Source organism: Echeneis naucrates, chromosome 11 (genome assembly GCF_900963305.1).
Source record: "Echeneis naucrates chromosome 11, fEcheNa1.1, whole genome shotgun sequence".
Lineage (NCBI taxonomy): Eukaryota > Metazoa > Chordata > Actinopteri > Carangiformes > Echeneidae > Echeneis > Echeneis naucrates.
This window is the reverse complement of record NC_042521.1, coordinates 10887428-10904831: the sequence shown is the minus strand read 5'-3', so window position 1 is coordinate 10904831 and position 17404 is coordinate 10887428. Positions and strand designations below refer to the sequence as shown.

General features: G+C 41.2%; 1 protein-coding gene across 3 annotated transcripts; it reads right to left on the bottom strand.

Moving 5' to 3' along the window:
• Positions 1-169: 169 nt before the first annotated feature.
• hycc1 (hyccin PI4KA lipid kinase complex subunit 1) lies at positions 170-17258 on the bottom strand. 3 transcript variants are annotated; one of them, XM_029514404.1, is made up of 12 exons: positions 17097-17258; positions 11024-11105; positions 10304-10405; positions 9905-10084; positions 9060-9140; positions 8857-8972; positions 8006-8101; positions 7131-7247; positions 6891-6978; positions 5138-5300; positions 3748-4106; positions 2242-2378 (listed from the first exon to the last, which is right to left on the bottom strand). In XM_029514404.1, the coding sequence occupies exons 2-11, from the start codon at positions 11072-11074 to the stop codon at positions 3793-3795; spliced, it is 1308 nt and encodes a 435-aa protein (XP_029370264.1). In that variant the 5' UTR covers positions 11075-11105; positions 17097-17258; the 3' UTR covers positions 2242-2378; positions 3748-3792. The 3 variants fall into 3 exon arrangements, with proteins under 3 accessions (XP_029370263.1, XP_029370264.1, XP_029370266.1); XM_029514406.1 differs by having other exon boundaries at positions 3748-4091; XM_029514403.1 differs by lacking the exon at positions 3748-4106 and having other exon boundaries at positions 170-2378.
• Positions 17259-17404: the final 146 nt, after the last annotated feature.

The window sequence follows — 17404 nt, the reverse complement described above, 5'->3', positions numbered from 1 at the left end:
AGGAGTTTGTAACAGGCACTGTGGTTGTTTGCATCTGCCATGCATGCAAATACATTGTTACTCTAGAACCCGCAAAAAGCTTTGACCTCTAATGAAGCTTGATCACAAATTAAACCTCTAATACATTTTAATACTTAATGATTAAAAAAAAAATAGCTGCGCACGTGTGTGAAATATAGAAACACTTTATTCCCACATGTTGTAGCAGTTATCTTCAGACAAATAAAAGGCCAATATAAACCAACGTCAGAACAACAGTACGATATACAGGAGCACATCCAGTCACATTCTGTAAACCCACATACAAAGACACAATGATTGTTATTGACCCATAAAGCTAACAACACTCGACAGCTCTAGTACACAGACAACAGAGTACGCTTCTGCTTCAGGTTGGGGTAGAATAATCCCATGGTTCAAGAACAAAATGCAGCATGTTGGGTGAGTTTTATTTATTTATTATTTTTTGGTACAAGAATACCAGCACATCTGGTGACATGATGCTGTGAAGGAGCAGGGCACAGGAGACACACCACCAAAGTACTAGAAACAGCTGGAATGGTGCGTGAATCTGAAGGGGGGGGGGTTGCCTTGTTGCCCTGGATGCTGTCTCACTGCAGAGAAGTCAGGAATATGTTCATTTAAAGTTTCAGTTGAGTTACTAAAACTTTAGTCAACTGTATTGTACCATTTTGTATTCCTGCACGTAGTTTGACAGTAAATCCAAGTGGTTTTCAATTATTTGGATTGGGAATCTGTACAGAGTAACAAAGCATCTCTCACAGGAAAACACCACAACGGAGAGTCAAAACTCTCTTGTTCATAATACAATAATAAAGTCGAAAACACAGCTCACTTGTCTTTCGAGTGCAAAATTCAATACTTAAATTACTCACAGCCGCAATCCCCAAAATTCCAAAAACCATACTTATTTGTGGGATTTTTATTTTTGCCATCAAATACACAGCAATTCAGAAAAGTGCTGAAGGATTGAGAGGAAAGGACAAATATTGCTTCTCATTATGATTACAATGTGTGAATATAAAAAAACCCAAACTGATTCTTATCACACTAGTTTGATTATTTTGTGGTCGTTTTTCCTGAAGTTTTAAGGGAAGAATCCCAATTTTTTAAAGACATAGCTGCAACTGATTACACAAAAAGAAGTGTCACCAAGAGTAGTTTCCGTAAACTTCTGAACACTGAATAGGAGAAATTGTATTGCTATGGGAAAGAATCACTGTTTTTTTGTTAAAGTAGTATAAACATTTGTTTCAGTTAGAATAATATCTTGTTCACTGTAACAATCAACAGCCTTTATTCTAAAAACAATTGCACATACACTTACGCAGTACACACACTCAAGCATGCTCACACATACTCAATTCTGCCCTCTGACAAACCTGGGCAAGCTCAGGGTGAATGTATGGGAAAGCTATGCAGGGCCAAAAATTCCATTTAAAATACGTTCCAAATACTTTTCCCACAGTTTTTAGTAATCAGAGTTTTAAGTGCAACCATTGCACAACACGCTGCCCTGCAAAGGAGTGCTGTTGTACGCTGTGACAGCTTCACAACAACAGTGCAAAGCTAGAAATCAGTGAAGCTGGAGGTGGTACCCTCTGACATTAAACCTCCATTAGGCCAAGACAAGTTCTGCTGGAGGAGTAGAGTTGGAGAGCAGGCTGGTTTGCACCACACAGAATCAAAGACGTTAAAATGGCGTTACAGAGGAAACAATGGGAGTGCTTCTATGTGGTTCATGTCTATGTGGTTCATTTGCAGTTGGCATGGCTTGGAGTTCCAGGTCACAGGTACAGGGTCAGGTGAGGGTTCAGGCAGTCAGGAGTCACAAAGGGCTCAGAAGTCAGAGCCAAGGTGCACACTGATGCTGGGAGAGCGCTGTGTGTGGTTTGGTGTGGGACTCAGGTACCCAAGCCCTTCCTCCTGCAAGCTGCATGAGTAGCGACCAGCTTCAGAGGCATTATGGTTGCTGGAAGGAGGGGCGTTGTTGCTCGCCACCTGCTCGAAGGAACGAGAGAAGACAGCACTAGCAGTGCGCGTCAGGCTGGTGAGAGCTCCTGCCTTGGGCACAGATTGGCTGGTGGTGAGCGTGAGTCTCTTGATGGCCAGCTCTGTGTTTTCACTGGCAGCCCGGCCTGCTGTTAGAGGGCCTGCCTCCTTGTCCTTGTCCTTGCTGGTGCGCCCGCTGAGCCGACACTTCTTCATGGCTTTGGCCCCCAGATTCAATGTGGTGACACTGTTGCTGATAGTGATGGTGGGTGGGGTCATATCTGGCCCCACCCCACTTGGCCACACCCCTTCATCCACCTCTGAAATATCCATCAGCTCATCCGGGGAACCCAGATCCACTGCGTCTGTGAGACACACAGATGGACAGACACAGACAGACACAGACACAGACACACACACACACACCAAAAAAAGCATTAAAGTTTACTGTAAAAAAAAAAAACAAAAAAAAAACCCATCTGTCATCCAGCCAATCTGATCCAGTAAAATTACAGCTAGTTTCAATTTATTTCAATCATTTAAATTACATAATTTTACATAATCAATATTGGTTTCAACATAATGTATTCTGTAATATTTTTAGTGAAAGTTTGGCTAGAGGACAGAGGAGCTTTGTCACTGTCCAGCAGATGGAGCCTTCACAATGCAACCTCAGAAAACAGGAACATCTTTACAGCACAAGTGAGGAAAATCAGCAGCATTCGAGAGTCAAGTCAGTGGTTTACTGGCAGAGGAGTGCATGTTTTGTCCAAAGGCCAGGAGAGGGCAGTGTCTAAGAGCATATGCCTAGGAGAGATCACAAAGGGAAGGTAGAGGATGGCAAACAAAAGCAGTAGTAAGTAAACCTTTGATGCATTTCTCTTAGTCTAAAAAGGTGTACACACAGCATTCTGCAAAGCATGCACCCACACCAATATGAGCAACCAGCTGCACATAAAGACACATATCAGATTTGATCCATCTTTGCAACAGAACAGCAGTAAATTGCTGATAAACAGACTGATACGCAGGTCCTTTTATCATCACAATTCTTGGTCATATTTAGCATGTTCAAAACAAAGACTAGGTTAAAACAATTCAAAAACCTGCATATCTTTCCTTAGCTCCTAGCTACCAGTCAGAAAGAAGTAATCTGTTTCCAGGTGCAACCAGGAGTAACGTGCTGAGGCGTACTGAGGTGTGTTGAAAGACAAAGGCTGATTGAACCCTCCAGTAAAAACCCAGTCCGATCTTTCAACAATAAAGTAAAGGTTTCAGTGACTGCCAACACAGATATCTGGGCTTTTGTTTTGAGGTCACTGGACCATTCTGTTATCAGTCCTGTCATAAACCTATCAATATGCTTTTTTATTATGGTCTTTGTTTAACTGATGTTCTGCTTTTAATTAAACAACTTATTATTGCTGGACATACAGACTTCCTGTTTATTGTATGATTAAGCCAAGCACATTTCATTATTATGTATTTGATTGGGTTATGGATGTGCTATTCGGTTCCATTTTAATAATTAATTTGATTTTAAGGAATCTCAGCAGGAGATCTTCAGCAGGAAGCTTCAGCCACAAAGGAGAGTAAATGGATGAATGATATCAGACAGAAAGATGAGAGGAATAGTGCAATTAGGTGAAGACAGGGTGGTAGAGCCCAGTGCAAAAAAGGGAAGGGGAGAAGTTATTGAGCAGCTTTTCAGACCACGCCGTCACACACGGTTACCTAGGTTACCCCGGGAGCTGGGAAGGGGGAAGAAGGGGCAGGCCCTTAGTACTGGCTCCTCCCTGTGGAGGCCGACCCAGAGCCCTCATTCTCCACCATTCGCCTCACAGACTTCTGCCTTCTGACCTCCTGACCCCGCATCCCGGACTCATGACCTCTGGGGTCCAGGCTGACCTCGGAGGTGTTGCCCAACATGTCGCCATCAGGTTGGGTGCGACCGTCAGTGCGTGGCCTTAGGGAGTCTCCGTTGGGCATTCGCTCGCCGCTCACGCCTGTCACACTGATCTCAGGGATAGCCACGCCCCCCAGTGCAGCCTCACTGTCTACACTCACCTCCTGGGACTCTGGAGTATGTGAGGCAGTAATGGGACAATACATAGACATATGTATACAAACACAAAAAGACAAGACAAATACACATGCATACACACATACATGACAAAAGACGGTCATGTGCACAATCATACATGACCACAGTTACACAAGACACACAGAGGAAATCAATGTAATGGCAGAAAAATAAAGAGACAAAAAAAATCATACTGATCAGAACGTAAAACATGGTCAAAATACATGCTATATGGGGATGAATATGAACACAGTATTGAATGGAAATGGAACCACATTCATCACCAGGTCCACGCTGGCCCTTCATGTATATAAATATTTAATAGCGTTTTCCTCCATCATTTGCTCATAACCAAAGCTTAACATAAACAAGCTACTCTGATAAGGGCATCTGTAGGGAGGATCCATGAGATGAAATAGGGTAATTAGGTTTGAGGTGAAGCCCAGTCATTAAACTAGCTCAAGCCTGTAATTTGCCTGCCTTATCTGTAAAATTGAGGCAGAAAGGGGGACTATTAATCCTTATCCACATAGAGATTGTCTTTTAGTGTGTGCTCTTGAGGGTCAATGATAGCACACTTGTTAGAAACTACACAAAACTGAACATATTCAATAGAAAAGTTTTATATCAGAATGATACAGTAAATAAGCTACCTGCTCTCTGGTTTTCTGCCTTGTCTTATCTGTCAGGTTCATCTCACTGTGTCTGGCTGCATATCTCACAATGACTGCTCACCTTTTTTGGTACCAGTCCTAACATTTCAGAAAGAAAATCTCTTAAGGAGGTGGGCAACACTGGCTGGCAACTTGAGGAAAGTGAAAAATGATGACAACACACTGACAGTGTAGGACAGTGAAATGATGAGATGAAATGAGGTGATAAAACCTCTTGCGCTCTCCTTTGACATGGATTTGTTCCTCATTACATTTTTTTATTATCCTCACAAAATGTGAGTACAGGGACTTGTGTGTGAGAGAGCAATTTGACTTCCAATAGATTTGTCCCTCCAACCTTCTTTTTGTGGCTGCCTATGTGTCTCACCATGTCTCTTCCAGCGGTGTCCCCTGATGGAGAGCGAAGTGACAGCATTGCGGGAGATCCTGGAGGAGGTGGGAGTAATCTCCACCTGGATACTTCGTGCACCCTCTTTGTTGTTACTCTTCAGTGCTGCGCTGTGCAGTGACGACTTGATGGCATTGCCAACCTGAGGCCAAGGAGAAGCAGAAAAACCTTGTTAACTACTCTCACAACCAAGAGAGAGACAAAGAGACAAAAGGACGCCCAGGAAGACTGCAGAAAAGGCCAGTAAGGACACCTCCTTATCCAGCTCAAAAGGTAAATGACCTTTCAATGTGTCTGGCAAACACAAACTCAATACACATGTTTCAGATCCCCTTTCTAATTAGCACTGATGTGTATCAAATCTAATTAAACATGAAATCATTATGAATCTAACAGGTTAATACTGAGACACTGTTGCAATTGGTTGCGCCATTTCCATTCATCTGAATCAGTATAGCCATTAAACTGATTATCTCTTGGCCTTTAAATGTTTTTTCCTTATTAGTCAAAGTATTTTCAACTCAGTCTTTGGTTATGTACATTTTTTCGTGCTCTAAGCACCAGCTGCTGAATGTTAGAATAAAATATCTACACGAATCCATTTAAAAAAAAAAACAAAAACAAAAAACTATCACTTACAAAAAGTGTCTATACAGTTTTGCCTGCCAGGCACTGGCATCAGCTATAGCATTACAGAATTGTTTAGCAATTGACATGAACCACAGAAAGATGCTTCTCTGTTTACACCAAAGCAAAAAAAAATATATATAGTTATAGTTATAAAGATCTGTAGACACACTGGTCTCTTGACAAAAGAAACATTACTGATGGCACCAAGTGTGATTGGAGTTCACATCATGACTGACCTAGTAATATGTGATCAATAATCAAATTTTTACTAGATTTATACAGAAGGATCAAAATGAACACGCACCACAAACCTGAGCTGCACAGACTAGTGAAATAAATACAAACAAATAAGGCTTTGTTCTTAACACCATGTAACACTAGTTCATAAGCCTAGGTATAATGATCTCTGTTTGAGCAGAACTTGCACAAATGATCATGTAACAGCTGAGCAGGTAATATGGTGTCGACAGGATCCTAATCAGCACACAACATGTCTTTTGTCTGTGGGGCTGCAACACATCGGTGTCATGAGGGAGACATCTCCAAGTTATGCTAAGCTAGGAGCCACCTGGTGCATTCCAATGAAACGAGTAAATACCTGAAACACAAACTGTGTGAAAGTGTGAAAACTGATGTTGGAACCATTTCACACTAGAACGTGTCCATTCATAACTTTTATTCACAAGATTATTTCTGTTGAGAATGTCCTCCTCAAACCCTTACACCATTCTCATTAGTATGAATGCAAATGTCTATTTTGATTGTTGTGGAAGAATACATCTTGACTTCCATAGTAATACTGTGACCTCAGGCTCAATCGCCTGCTCCCTGGACCTCAAGGATTACTGAAGCTTAACAGAACCGAGAGGAAAGCATGTAAATAATCTAGTGGGATTACACTCTGCTTGCAGTCTCTGACACACACACACACACACACACAGATCAACACAATACACTGTAGTGTGCTGTGCATAAAATCAAAACCACAAACCAGCATGTGCATCAAAATCACATGTTCTTTCTGACACACAAACTGCAAGTCCAGAAACAAAACAGCAGAGGGAAAAAAATTAGACGGTAGCAGAAACATTACTGTACTCACCAGTAGAGCCTCAGGGAACAACTCTAGCTGTGCTCGATACAGGACATCATCTAGTGCTTTTGATCCAAGTTCAACTTCCCCATTACACCTACACATAGGCACATAAACAAACAGGTAACAATGGTAGATATTAGGTGGGACAGTTAATCAAAAGGAGAAGTTGCACTAGAGAACCCTGTTTCAATATCACATATGAAAAGTTCAAGTTGAAACTGAGGCTGTGCATCTGTGTGCACTCACAAGGCGTAGTGGATGCCTGTGATGAGCTGAACCAGGAACTCAGATGTGACTGTCAGCCGTGTGCTAATGCCTTTGTAGCGCCGCATCTGTTGCCGTGGGTAACCACATATACAGACCCTGGAGGATAAGAAATAAAAACCCAATAGGGAAGTCTGTATCAGTGTAACAGGGAACCTTCAAGCAGGGAAACCACTTCAGAGCTACTTAGCTGCACCTCTATTAAGGCAATTTATTTCTGAGAGGCAAGATAATAGAAAAATGTAATGAGCATGTAATATTTGATTACTAACATGCACTCAAGCCTGTGTACCCTGCATACAATGAACATTATATAATGATTTATAACTTCACAGCATTAACAGTAGATGGTTAATTATTTTCCAAACAATCTGGTGGAAGTTACAACAAAGAGGAATCAACTAAAAGTGGGTAAAAGTGTAGGAGTCACGATACACACAACAAATACAAAATTCAAACTGTCAAGGAGAAATTAAAACTGGGGACTTTTCTTTATCTTTGTGCTTATCAGGCCAATGCTCAGCTGCAGTTGGCAGATTATCAAAATCACTGTGATGAACACACATCCCAGCTCTTTGCCGAATAGCACTATTTTGGCTTTCTCTGGCAGCAAAGTTTATAAGGGGATCAGAGAAGCAAAAGCTTGCAAGTGTGTGTGCAAGCACATGATTAGAAGTAGTATCCTTAAAAATATCAGCAATCAAGAAAGTGACACAAAAGTCAAAAAGGGGAAAATTAGCGTCAGCATGTGCACACATTAAAATCCCAAAGGCTCACCCCCCAACAAGGTGGTACATATATTACTAATGTATATTAAGATACGCTGAGATGTCTGAGCATGTCTGTTTGTGCTTCACCTGGAGCTGAGTTGGCAGAGGGACTGGAGAGAGGTGGCGGTCATGTAGCTGAGAGCAGCATTGTAGCACAGCAGCAGGAAGGTCAGCACCTCAAATCTCAACAACATAAAACACACTTCAAATTGCACATTTCCCCTCCAGCCATATCACAAACTGTCATGCAATCCAAAACCTTAAACATTGTACAGCAGAATTTGACAGACAGTTATGCTTCTACCAACATTGTTGTTCAGGAAAAGGAGCCAAAGATCATCACAGCACAATCTTAAAAAAGCAGACAGACTTGTTTTGACAAACAGAAAAAGCTAAAAATAAAAGCTCCATTTCCTATTTTTAATTATGTAGCCAGTCAGACTGAAACTGTATTATAAAAGAGTACTGAAAAACATAGAAGACTTTCAACTCAAACCACCAAAGCCTCCTACCTCTGGGTGCAGTACAGCCTTATTACAGTAATTTAAGAAACCCCAACACCTCCAAATGCAACAAAACAAAGACAGCTGCCACAGGCCATCACTGAAGCAAATATACTATCCAATTAATAATTGGCCACCAGAAAAATCTGGTTTTGAGGACAAACAAAAGCAAATTATTATGTCAACGATCAAACTCAAACTAATGCATGAACTTTTTCTTGTAACATTTTTGGCAAATAAACTGAATCGCATATCGAATTGCATATCCTCCTGCATGTCTGTTTCTATTTTAAAGGCTGGTTAGTGATTCCTGCTAAATCTACGCAGGCAGACTGACAACTTGGCCATTTTAAAACAAACACAATATCCTCCTTTCTGACATGTCTCCTCGCTTCTTGTGAGGACGTGAAACAAGAGCCTCTATCAGGTGCTTACCTGTTTTGTGCTGTAAAGGTCTCTCTCTGCAGATGTGGCCCACTGTACACTACCCTGCTGAGCCCATGAGTGGCTAGAGCCCCTTCTGTAAGGGCCATGGAGCCTATAGCTGAAGGCTGGAAGTTATAGGGTTATGTTATGCACACAAACCCTTCAAAGTGCTTTGGCAGAAATGTTCAATGTCATTTGTGCTTGTTCCTCACCTCATGGTACACTGATGGTTTCGAGAGGGAAGGGACGGTAAAAGATAACACTTTACTTTGTCCATCTTTATCAACTATTTCCTGTGAAAGAAAAAGACAAGGCGGCAAAGAATTTTTATTTCTGTGGATGAAAAAACAAGTGTTTTTAGAAACTGTGTCCTAAATCTCTGAAGGACATGTGCACATCTCTTCAAATGCACTCATCTGTTATGTGTGGGTGTTTGTGTGTAGACCTCAGGGTCTGAGTTTCCCCACTCATTCCATTTCTATGTGTTTGTGTATTTTGTGTGTATATTGTGTGTGCGTAATACACACACGAACTCCAGGGTTGCCGGGTCCCCTGTGGGCCTGTTAATGTCAAAAGATTAATGGGCATCAGGCAGTGTGCTGACTGACAGCTGATCTATTCTGCTATTCAGAGAGGATTTTAGGAGACACTGCATTTTGCTGATAAATAGATTATCCACAGCCAAAAAAAAATATGAAAACTGAATATAACACATTTTAATAATTACCAGCACTGTCATTTTGCAAGAAGCAACCTATCCTGTTTGCATACTTTCAAAACTACTAAAAAAAGCTAAAATATTAGCTTAAAACACATGACACAGATCCCAGAAATAGTTGAGTAATTTAGTCCCCAGCCTCAGAAAGTGCACATTTACACCCACTTGCTAAGTATCAGTGTTTTTTTCCTTCCTATTATTGTGTATGTTTCATACTCGAGATCCTTTTTTATTGTGATTATAAAGAGCAGCTCTCTCACTAATAAATAAAAAGGATGAAATGCAACATTACACTGTGGTGCTACACAACACTGCCACCACCTTCATCCTCCCCCTTACCAGGTTGTAAATGCCCAGCAGCAGGGCTTCGATACAGCCAGAGGTGTGGGGGTCTCTGGCTGCGCTGACGGACAGGAGGCTCCACAGGAGCTCTGGCAGGAACTGTAGTGTGAAACGCTGCAGCTGTGGCTCACCACTTCGGTAAAACTCAAAGAGCTGATGACACACTGGCTCCAGCAACTGAGGAGACACAAAATTCATATACATACATAGTTACATCATAAGTCTACCAAAAATCAACAAGCAAGAACTGCCACTGAATAAATTTAGTATTTTGGTCCCTCAATGTGCAATATAAAGAAGTGACGTGGACCAATTGACGGCCAGAGCCATAAATCAAAAGAACAGAGTGCCTGGAAGTATTTACAGGAATAAATGTATTACAGTGTGTATACATACGTCGCTGTAGTTCTCTCGGATGACCTTGTAGAGAGCAGGGACCAGGGCACCTTTGTCCTTCAGTGAGGTGGCATACGAGAACACAGCACTGTCTGGGAGGGTCTGAAAAGCAAAGTTAAAGTTTGATACACGACTGACTTGAGGTCTCCTAGTATTTTAAGGATATCACACAGAGAGGCACTTTGAAGAGACAATCCAGTATTGCCACAGATTTGCCTAAATTTGATCTGCACATATTTCCCATTGAGTCATATGATGTCCAGGATACAGAGATATTTTTCATTCAATCACTGTGTACCATGGCCAAAGGTTTTCAACAAAGCATAGGTTTTAGATCTGGCATTTAGGACAGCATCTGGGCCTAGAGTCTAGTATTAGCTTTGGAACAACTCTAGTCTACAGAAGCTGTTAGTCACATTGATCTGGTTGCATTTAAAGGCCAACGTCACTGAGTGGGTGACAGATGGGTCATCATATGTTCACACAGAAAAATCTCATCTGCTCCTTCATTATTACACCTCACTGAGCTTGGGCTTTGGTAACAGTCAAGTATCAGTGAGTACTCATGTTCGAGTAGGAGCATGTGATTTTCTGGGTATGAAACACTTCAGAGCGTGTTTGTTTATGCATGTGGATGACATCCAGCATCCAAGATCACACTGCACCTGAATAATGGGCATGCATTTCAACGGTTTTTGCACACACAGAGTAAAGCATTACCTTAAATTCTGACAGCCAATCCTCCACCACTCCTTGGTCCATAGCCAACATGTTCCCTCATCTGCAGGGGAGTCACCTCTACCTGAGAGAGAGAGAGAGAGAGAGAGAGAGAGAGAGAGAGAGAGAGAGAGAGAGAGAGAGAGAAATGTCAGGGGTGCACAGTGACGTATACACTCAGCATCAATACTCCACAAAGAAACAAGTGTCTCATTCTTCATGTTTCCCTCGCACTCCTCTCTAGACACACACCTCTGCAGCAAGTACCTAACCTATTCTCAACTCAGGCTGTCAAATCGAAAAATCACCCACACAGAGAATCCTGGCTGGCTTCAAAGTTGAAGTACTGATGAGGAAGGAAAAAAAAAAAAAACAAACCACAAAACAGAACACAAGCACTGTGGCATAGCAAGATGCAGATTGCATCTTTTCAACTGAAGCACTAATGCTACCTTATCTTCTTTCATCTTATGAATAATCAACTGTATAATCAGGAAACAATTGTGTCATTGTGTGTTGAAACAAAAACATAGATTGTTGTGATTGAACCCCAATACTAAGAATCTAGTCACAGATTATGAATTCTAATGAAATGATATTGTCCTTCGAAATCCTATTAATGACATTCTATGAAAGGTCTGGGAATAACTAGTGATAACAATTTGACCTCAGGGAACTATAAATATCTACTATATTGCCGTTAGCTGTTTTTTCAACTGTGGATTCACAACACAAGATACATTTCAATGCTTAGTCAGTATGGTTAAAAATATCAACTGGCTCTGTACTAAGTACTACATGTTAGTTATCAGGTCTGGACTGAGAATTGTAACATTGCTGAATTTCACCTTTCTCCCCAACTTTGAACTTGACACTGTTGGCGCGCGCGCGCGCACGCGCACACACACACACACACACACACACACACACACACACACACACACACACACACACACACACACACACACACACACACACACACCTGAAATGAAATGCTCAAATGCATTTATTATGTATGTATTTATGAATACATAAATTATTTGTTAATAAAGTCAAAATATTCTGGTTCATTTCTGTTTTTTGTCTTCCCTGTCCTTGCTTAGCCTCCTTTGTTCCTCCACTCATGCAACACCATTTTTCTCTCCCCATCTTCCTACCCCCTAATCCACCTTTTCACACATCAAAATGCTTTTATTACATTTCAAATTATTCTTGTGCTCAGTCTCTCCATGGTAGCCAGGTGTCTATTTAAGGACTGTACCAATGATACCAATGACAAGGGGGGGAAGGGAGCCAGTGACTCATGCAATGGGGAAGGATTATAAGACCAAATAGCCTCCATTTAGAGAAATTAGTCCTCTGTGACGTTCATGCTGGTGAAGAAAACAGGGAGAACTGTAATGTCCTGGGCTGTGTGTGTCTTCTAATGGCATGCTTAATGTAGAAAAAAAAAATAAATAAATGATGTGATAAGAGTGTTGATGAGTCAGTCTTGTATGAGGATGGCTTCTCCGCCTACAGAGTGACTTTCAGAATGTTAACTTATCTTGTCCATGCTGGTATCTCAGGCACATCATCTGTATGATCAGCATTACCTGTATCCAGATTAGATAACTGAAGACTCAAATTAGCAGCTACCTACTTATGTTGTACTCAAATTAATGAAAATCAAAGAAAAAGAAACAAGGAACAAACAAAGAATGCAAATAGAAGGTCCAAAACTGTGCACATTAAAGTGTTAAATACTGTTTACTTATAAGGTAAGTAAACTGGTGTATTTAAAAAAAAAAAAAAAAAAAAAAAAAAAAAAAAAAAAAAAAAACTACTTAATCATCAAGATAATATAGTATACTTTGGGTACAGCCATTAATTATTAACAGCACATTATTAACTGTGGTCTTTTTGACCAATGGTAACCACAGAGAGCAGTGGGAACCTGTTTTCTTCTGTTGTGAATAAGCACCAGAATACACATGCATGTACATTTGGGTGACGCAATTTATGCCTCTGCCAACTGTTTAAGTGTCCCACTGATCTACAGGTGGAGCCAACACACAGTGGTAACACACCAATGTGCCAAAAACAATAGTAATGAAAAGACTGCCAGCATATAAGTATGGGTGTAAATAATCTAGGGTTGTGGGGAGGAAAAACAAAAAAGTTCTGCAACCAATGTGTTATGAGGAAGGAAATGCTTTCAACACATTAATCAGACCTAAAGGCCAATGCATTTTATTGTGCAACACTAAATCCAAGCAACTTTTATCTGAAGAAAAAGGAAAAAAAAAGAAAGAAAGAAAAAACAAAACACTGGAACCAGCAATATTTGACTTTTGCTTGGAAAATTAAATAATCAAAATCACCAAAATAATTGCTGATTATGGCAATATGAAGACAGAAAATTTATAATTGGAGCTCCTCATCTGTGAGTGAAGTAGAGCGGAGAGGAGTGGAGATGATTCAATGTGAAACTGCAATAAAACCTCAAGAGAAAGTTGTACGGACATATGGTATTTAAGGATTTCTAGACTCTGTTGACTTACTGCAGACTGGCACAAGTGTATATAGATGAGGCAAGTGGTATCCTCAGGGTACACTAGAGAATGAAATTATGCGATTTATTAGCTTTGATTGTCATTCCACAGATTATGATCAGGAGATGAAACCTATGAGGCTGGGAGAGCAGACAAATGGTGCATTAGCTGCAGTGAACAAACATAATATCGACCGGCACAAACACCCATATACTTATGGATAAACCAGTTTTAAGGATGAGCAGCTGAGCAGGCTTGACAGGTACAAGTAACAATCAAGCAAAATGGCAAACAAGCACATGACAAGAACAGGAGAGGCAGGTAGAGCAGGAGGATGAATAGAGGCTGAGATAAATGGAAGTATAGAGGGGTCAAGGATAAAAGTATGATAACACAACAAGAAAGACAGTGGACAAATGGGTTTATTAGATTTCAATATGTGCTGCCCCTGACAACCTTTCACACACAAACACCTGTCTCTGTGAACGAATTAATTCATGGGTGTAAACCAGGTGTTGAGTAACTGTACGCTGGGATACCGAGTTGTTCACTGACACATAGCTCTTATGGAACACGAACACACGAACACGCACAATAATAATAAATAAATAATATATATATATAGAAAACTTCAGATAAGATGCGGCATGCATTGCAAGGGTATGTGTGTATCACCAAGTGTGTTTATGCCATGTCTTGTTTGACAAAACTTGCTTGCCAAACGGTTGACTTTACCTAGCTCTGGGAGCTAGGTAGTGTATTCCCTCTGAATTAACACCCACGCTTCTGTTTAAAATCCGTTCCTTGCTCTCTTTCTTTCACACACTGGTTGGGCAATCTAAATGAGCTTATTGTGACTCCTCCTTCAAAAGACTTCTTCCAGTACAAACAGGTCTCCTATGAGTTTACATTCCTAATCCTTGCTGTAGCTGCTTGCATGTCTTAGAGTTACCACAGAACAGCTGAGGAAAAAACATTACACACAAGCAACATCTTAGTGTGGATTTTAATAGACAATCAACACTATCAACTAAAATATCCTCTGGTTCTCAGTGCTGAAGTAGTATATAAAATTTTGGGGGATATCTGTTGTAGAGAGAACTGAAGTTTTAGGAAAATCCTCAGACGCACCCATTCCTCCCTGATGACTACCTCATTTCCTATTTCACACATGCCTTGGAGCTTTCCTTTTTCAGGAAGCGAGTGGGCAAGTTACAATGAATGCTTGAATGGAGGGATGAGAAAAAAAAAAAAAAAAAAAATCTGAGAAAAAGATCAAGTGGGTGGTTTTGAGAGCTACAGAGCTTTCCCAGCTGCTTTTCCCTGTGGTGCAGGGTACAAGCTACACAAATGACTGGTTATGACAATGAACAATTCTTCCGACAATGAAAACTATATAGAGATGAGGAGAGAAAATAAATCAAATGACCTGGAATGAACCTAGACTAGCCAATGTACCCTAAACTGAATCAGCTTTTCTGCAGACACTTGAAACCCATGCAAATCAATGTGATAAGTCAAAACTGTAGAAAAATGTCTCCACTCTAAATCAACAAACAAGCTAGTTCTCGGCCATCAACAAGTTCAACTGGTGACCTCACTTACTTCAAGTTAAACGGACGCAAAGCTGTTAAGGCACTATTTCAAGGAGCCATTGAGTGTCCAAGCAAAGGAGTATGTAGGGTTATATAACTGTAAAGGGCAGACACTGACATGCTCAAAGCTTCACCAGCCCTGCTAAGAGCTATTTACACTGTTTGTACAGATCTAGGACTTCAGTATTTTGTTTGACATCTCTCTTCATTTAAGAGCAAACCCTTTTTTACGCTGTCTGTTGCCATCTTCTTTATTTGGACTAGCATGGCCTGTGGTTATATATGTTGCATCATTGCCTCCCACCAAGATCTTCAATAGCAGGTTGCTTATCACTTGGAGGGATATGGGGGAGGTTATCATATATATATATATATATATATATATATATATATATATATATATATATATATATAAATAAAAGAAAGAAAAAAGAAAGAAAAAAGAGAGAGAGATCTGACAGGGAGGAATCCTCCTATAGCAGCCCACACTGTCTCTTCATCCTTTCAGTTGTTCTTCTTGCAGCATCTGTGCCTCAAGAAACCAGTGATTAACATAACAGATTTTTCAATTTAACAGCCATTCATCTAATTTTTTCCACTTTCTTTACTAATCATGGCAAAAATCACTGACTGTTCTGCTTGAGGTCCCCCCCCCCCCCCTGAATAATAAGAATGCTTCATCGACTGGTGCATTGTTTGAGGTATAGAAACATACTTTTGCTATGTTTCCCGTGTCCTTGTACACAGTTGCAGACTTAAAGAGGCCGGGTTAGAAACAGCTTTCCATGCACAGATTGCTCATGAAACTCCATGGTGGGTGACTCAAGCTAGGATGCTGGATGACCTGCCGGGCTGGGCCGTCAAAAAGCATTAAGAGGTCTGAGACACTAGCGGCCACCGATGTCACACATTAACAAGGACGCGCATACTTCTCACGCGTGCACTCACACACATCCACACCCCGATGGCACCACTTCAAGAGTAAAGAACCATTCACCCGATAAGCACATCTATTGCTGAAGGGAAAGCCCTTTCCAAAAGCAAACGCAGATATTTAAATCAAATAAGAACCTCTTAATGAAGCCACAATCATCTTGCTTAAACAACTAGTACAGCACCAGAAGGGCAGCCTTTATGAAGGACAATGAGTTTGTGTTTTGTTTTTTCCCCCCCCCACAAGTTCCGGCGCATGCAGGGCAGAGAGGGGGGGGTCATCTCATACAGCAGGGCAGCCACGGGGCTCTGCGGCAAAGCGTCACACCATCACCGCCCCCCTCCATACAGGAAACCCCTCAAATGGCCGAGTGACACAGAGGAAAGCTGCATCACATGATGGCATTTAGGAAAAAAAAACAAAAACAAAACTAAAATAGCAGAGTGCAGCCAAAGTGAAGGGAAGACTACACTCAGACAGAGGGACATCACCTGAGGATCTCAGCAGGCAGCATGCCAAAGCCCTCACAGTAAACACACAGCAGTCAAAGCCGAGTGCAAAGTGCGAGTAAAGGCACATAAGACTTCTACAGCAGATGAGTGGGTGCTATGAGAAGCTTTTTAACTCAACTGTCTTACTGGACAGCCGTCTCATCTCATGTTATCGACGCTGATTGAACTGGCAACAATACCTCTCCTTGGGTACTGCTAATGAGCTAGTTCACCAGCCCCACGACTAGTAAACAGAGCTCACAGTTTAAAAGCGCGACATACTGTCTCAACCAGCCGGTAGCTCAACGACAAACGTTAGCTTTCCCAGCCATTCTGGATATTTCGGGTGTATTTGTTAACGAATATCAGCTAGAGTGTGTAAATGAACCCTCCGCCATCACTCACTCCGTCTCTGTTTGCTGAATGACTTCGAGCTGTCACTTCGGTTGCTTAAAGATTAGCCTGTTAGCTAAGGCGGCTAAGGAGCGGCACCAAGTCAACTGAGGAAGTTAGTTTACTTACTGGCATGCTATCTGGTAATATCCTTGTATCGCTGTCCTCTTTGCTTCCGAACAGACAAACAGCTATCGGCCCTCTAATCTATAAATCTTCTAAATAATTCAACAACATCAGCTCCTTCCATGTTCATTACTTTCTCCACTCAGACTACCTTTGACGAGGGTTTCACCGTCTGCCCAGAGTAACTGAAACGCACGAGCCAATGAGCTAACGCTATATAAGCTGTCCACCACGCCCATATTTGGAGAATCCAATCAAATTAGAATCAGTATTGCATGTTAATCATCTCCACCATCACGGTAGGTTGTCGC